The following is a 5,235-nucleotide window of genomic DNA, read 5'->3' as shown; positions in this document are numbered from 1 at the left end:
CTATAACAGCCTCCACTCTTCTGGGAAGGCTTTCCACTAGATGTTGGAACATTGCTGCTATAACAGCCTCCACTCTTCTGGGAAGACTTTCCACTAGATGTTGGAACATTGCTGCAGGGACTTGCTTCCATTCAGCCACGAGCATTAGTGAGGTCGGGCACTGATGTTGGGCGATTAGGCCTGGCTCGCAGTCGGTGAACCAATTCATCCCAAAAGTGGTGGATGGGGTTGAGGTCAGGGCTTTGTGCTGGTCAGTCAAGTTCTTCCACACTGATCTTGATGAACAAATTCTGTTTGGATCTCACTTTGTGCACAGGGGAATTGTCATGCTGAAAAAGGAAAGAGTCTTCCCCAAACTGTTGACACAAAGTTGGAAGCACAGAATCGTCTAGAATGTCATTGTATGCTGTAGCGTTAAGATTTCCCTTCACTGGAACTAAGGGGCCTGAATCATGAAAAACAGCCCCAGACCATTATTCCTCCTCCACCAAACTTTACAGTTGGCACTATGCATTGGCACAGGTGTCGCTTCTCCTGGCATCTGCCAAACCCAGATTTGTCTTATGAAGCTCCCGACGAACAGTTGTTGTGCTGACGTTGCTTCCAGAGGCAGTTTGGAACTCGGTAGTGAGGACCATTCTACTACCAATGTTTGTCTATGGAGATTGCATGGCTGTGTGCTCGATTTTTTTATACACCTGTCAGCAACGGGTGTGGCTGAAATAGCCGAATCCACTCACTCTGCTTTATACTGTCTTACGGGCCCTGGTCTATGGACCCTAATACACTCATTTGAAGTGGTGTCCACATACTTTTGTATATATAGTGTATATATAAATCACACGACCATGTGTGACAATAAAATTTAAAAAAGAAATGTACACGTTGAGGCACGTTCAACAAGTTGTTCCTTTGGTTAATTTATGGCCTTTATCACCCCTCATTCGTGTGTGTCTCTCTGTATTTGTGTGTGTAAGGATAAAAATAGGGACTCAGTCAGAAAGTCTTGGAGCAACCTCTCCATGCCTCTGACCACGCCCCCTCTGACCACACCCCCTCTGGCCACACCCCCTCTGACCACACCCACTGCCAACATGTCCCGGTCGCCACAGAAACAGCAGAGTGGAGTGACAGCGCCCTCGCCTGGCAGGTTGGTGGAAATAGCAGCTCATAGAGAACAGATAATTCTAATATCTCTAAATTACGCCACTAGACTAAACGACCTCATCTCTCTGTTACAGTTAGTGGGTCATAACCTAACGCTCTGGATAAAAGTAGTGCACTATGTAAGGAACAGGGTGCCATTTCATCTCTCTCCTCTTTCACCCCCCCCCCTCCTCCAGACCACCCCAGAGAGAGAAGCCGTCCCCTCGCCCCTCCACCCCCAAGCAGCTGTGGTCTTCCAGTGGGGGGGATGTGGGGAACCTCAGGCCCAGTAGGACGGTGCCAGAGGGCCTGTCCTTGTGTCTGATTGGACCGCAGTCAGCAGGAGGACCTGAGGGAGACCACGGGGGTCTGACCCCCTCCCAGCCCCACCCTCAGACCCTGGGCCAATCCAGAGCCAGCCCAAACACAGGCACAGTAGTACACACAGACACACAGACACAGTAGTACACACAGACAGTAGTACACACAGACACACAGGCACAGTAGTACACACAGACACACAGTAGTACACACAGACACAGTAGTACACACAGACACAGTAGTACACACAGACACACAGACACAGGAGGACACACAGACACAGGAGTACACACAGATACACAGGCACAGTAGTACACACAGATACACAGGCACAGTAGTACACACAGACACACAGGCACAGTAGTACACACAGACACACTGGCACAGTAGTACACACAGACACACAGACACAGTAGGACACACAGACACACAGACACACAGACACAGTAGTACACACAGACACACAGACACAGTAGTATACACAGATACACAGACACAGTAGTATACACAGATACACAGACACAGTAGTATACACAGATACACAGACACAGTAGTACACACAGATACACAGACACAGTAGTTCACACAGTCACAGTAGTACACACAGACACAGTAGTACACACAGACACAGCAGTAGACAGACAGACAGACAGACACAGCAGTAGACAGACAGAACTAGCCACACAGCAGCAGACAGACAGAACTAGCCACACAGCAGACAGACAGAACTAGCCACACAGCAGTAGATAGAACTAGCCACACAGCAGTAGACAAAACTAGCCACACAGCAGTAGACAGAACTAGCCACACACCAGACAGACAGAACTAGCCACACAGCAGCAGACAGACAGAACTAGCCACACAGCAACAGACAGACAGAACTAGCCACACAGCAGACAGACAGACAGAACTAGCCACACAGCAGACAGACAGACAGAACTAGCCACACAGCAGCAGACAGACAGAACTAGCCACACAGCAGATAGACAGACAGAACTAGCCACACAGCAGCAGACAGACAGAACTAGCCACACAGCAGACAGACAGAACTAGCCACACAGCAGACAGACAGACAGAACTAGCCACACAGCAGCAGACAGACAGAACTAGCCACACAGCAGACAGACAGACAGACAGAACTAGCCACACAGCAGCAGACAGACAGAACTAGCCACACAGCAGCACTGTGTTGTGTTATTGCTGCTACAACCTGAGGACAGTTCATCATTCTGCTTGTTTCAAACTGTTTTGGTGAATCGTCCACATCACAGCAATCGTACAGCCACGTGACAGGTGTGTGTGTGTGTGTGTGTTTATAGAGTGTGTGGGCAGTCCCACAGCCCAAAGGCCTACAGCTGTCACCACAGACGCAGAGGACGCAGTTCGAATCCTGGCAGAGAAACGTAGACAAGCCCGGGAACAGAGGGAGAGAGAAGAGGAACAGAGGGAGAGAGAGGAGGAAGAGAGGCAGGTGAAGGAGAAGATAAGGAGGGAGGAAGACGAGAGACGAGAGGTGGAGGAGAGACGGCAGAAACAGGTCAGATAAATGGGAACACACTAATGGAGTCGATGAAGGGGAATAGTTTTTATAGAATGAGAATTCATGGACATTTAGTGGCCTTCCTTTTCTCTCTCTCTCTCCCCTCTCTCTCTCCCCTCCCACACTCTCCCTCCCTCTCTCCCCACCCACCCTCTACCTCTCTCTCCCTCTCTCCCCACCCACCCTCTCCCTCCCTCCTCTCCCCCACCCCCTGTCTCTCTCTCTCTCTCTCTCTCTCTCTCTCTCTCTCTCTCTCTCTCTCCCCACCCTCTCTCTCTCTCTCCCCCCACTGTCTCTCTCTCTCTCTCTCTCCCCACCCAACCTCTCCCTCTCTCTCTCTCCCCACCCCCCTCTGTCTCTCTCTCTGTCTCTCTCTCTCCCCTCTCTGTCTCTCTCTCTCTCTCTCTCTCTCTCTCTCTCTCTCTCTCTCTCTCTCTCTCTCTCTCTCTCTCTCTCTCCCCACCCACCCTCCCTCTCTCTCCCCCTCTCTGTCTCTCTCTCTCTCTCCCCACCCTCCCTCTCCCTCTCTCTCCCCCCTCTGTCTCTCTCTCTCTCTCTCTCCCCCTCCCTCTCTCTCTCCCCTCTCTGTCTCTCTCTCTCTGTGTGTTCTCAGAGAGAGGAGGAGAGTCGTAAGAAGGAGGAGGCAGAGCGAGTGAGGACGGAGAGAGAAACACTTTGAGAAAGAGGAGGCTGAACGAATGGAGAGGAAGAAGGTAATACACTCCTATCCTCAGGGTTCACTCTTATCTTACAATACACTCCTATCCTCAGGGTTCACTCTTATCTTACAATACACTCCTATCCTCAGGGTTCACTCTTATCTCTTATCTTACAATACACTCCTATCCTCAGGGTTCTCTCTCATCTCTTATCTTACAATACACTCCTATCCTCAGGGTTCACTCTTATCTCTTATCTTACAATACACTCCTATCCTCAGGGTTCACTCTTATCTTACAATACACTCCTATCCTCAGGGTTCTCTCTTATCTTACAATACACTCCTATCCTCAGGGTTCTCTCTTATCTTACAATACACTCCTATCCTCAGGGTTCACTCTTATCTTACAATACACTCCTATCCTCAGGGTTCACTCTTATCTTACAATACACTCCTATCCTCAGGGTTCACTCTTATCTTACAATACACTCCTATCCTCAGGGTTCTCTCTCATCTCTTATCTTACAATACACTCCTATCCTCAGGGTTCTCTCTCATCTCTTATCTTACAATACACTCCTATCCTCAGGGTTCACTCTTATCTTACAATACACTCCTATCCTCAGGGTTCTCTGATCTTACAATACACTCCTATCCTCAGGGTTCTCTCCTCATCTTACAATACACTCCTATCCTCAGGTTCTTCTCATCTTACAATACACTCCTATCCTCAGGGTTCTCTTATCTTTACAATACACTCCTATCCTCAGGGTTCTCTCTCACTTTTATCTTACAATACACTCCTATCCTCAGGGTTCTCTCTCTCATCTCTTATCTTACAATACACTCCTATCCTCAGGGTTCTCTTATCTTACAATACACTCCTATCCTCAGGGTTCTCTCTCATCTTACAACACACTCCTATCCTCGGTTCTCTCTCATCTTACAATACACTCCTATCCTCAGGGTTCTTCTCATCTTACAATACACCTATCCTCAGGGTTCTCTCTTATCTTACAATACACTCCTATCCCCTGGGTTCTCTCTCCTCATCTCTTATCTTACAAAACACTATCCTCAGGGTTCTCTCTGATCTTACAATACACTCCTATCCTCAGGGTTCTCTCTTATCTCTTATCTTACAATACACTCTATCCTCAGGGTTCTCTCTTATCTCTTTATCTTACAATACACTCCCTCAGGGTTCTCTCTTATCTTACAATACACTCCTATCCTCAAGGGTTCTCCTTATCTCTTATCTTACAATACACTCCCTATCCTCAGGGTTCTCTCTTTATCTTACAATACTCTAACTCCTCAGGGTTCTCTCTTATCTTACAATACACTACCTATCCTCAGGGTTCTCTATCTTACAATACACTCCTATCCTCAGGGTTCTCTCTCATCTTACAATACACTCCTATCCTCAGGGTTCTCTTATCTTACAATACACTCCTATCCTCAGGGTTCTCTCTTATCTACAATACACCCTATCCTCAGGTTCTCTCTTATCTTACAATACACTCTATCCTCAGGGTTCTCTCTTATCTTACAATACACTCTATCC

At 48.0% G+C, this 5,235-nt stretch overlaps 1 protein-coding gene across 1 annotated transcript; it reads left to right on the top strand.

Moving 5' to 3' along the window:
• Positions 1 to 621: 621 nt before the first annotated feature.
• On the top strand, positions 622 to 3,686 carry LOC124030057 (MAP7 domain-containing protein 1-like). The gene is made up of 4 exons (XM_046341567.1): positions 622 to 1,150; positions 1,344 to 1,576; positions 2,787 to 3,004; positions 3,621 to 3,686. Exons 1-4 carry the CDS (start codon positions 924 to 926, stop codon positions 3,684 to 3,686), a joined length of 744 nt encoding a protein of 247 aa, XP_046197523.1. The 5' UTR covers positions 622 to 923.
• The last annotated feature ends 1,549 nt before the right edge of the window (positions 3,687 to 5,235 follow it).

The sequence above is a fragment of the Oncorhynchus gorbuscha genome, unplaced genomic scaffold (genome assembly GCF_021184085.1).
Source record: "Oncorhynchus gorbuscha isolate QuinsamMale2020 ecotype Even-year unplaced genomic scaffold, OgorEven_v1.0 Un_scaffold_9077, whole genome shotgun sequence".
Lineage (NCBI taxonomy): Eukaryota > Metazoa > Chordata > Actinopteri > Salmoniformes > Salmonidae > Oncorhynchus > Oncorhynchus gorbuscha.
Note: the sequence above shows the minus strand (reverse complement) of the source record. Positions and strands in the feature narration are given on the sequence as shown.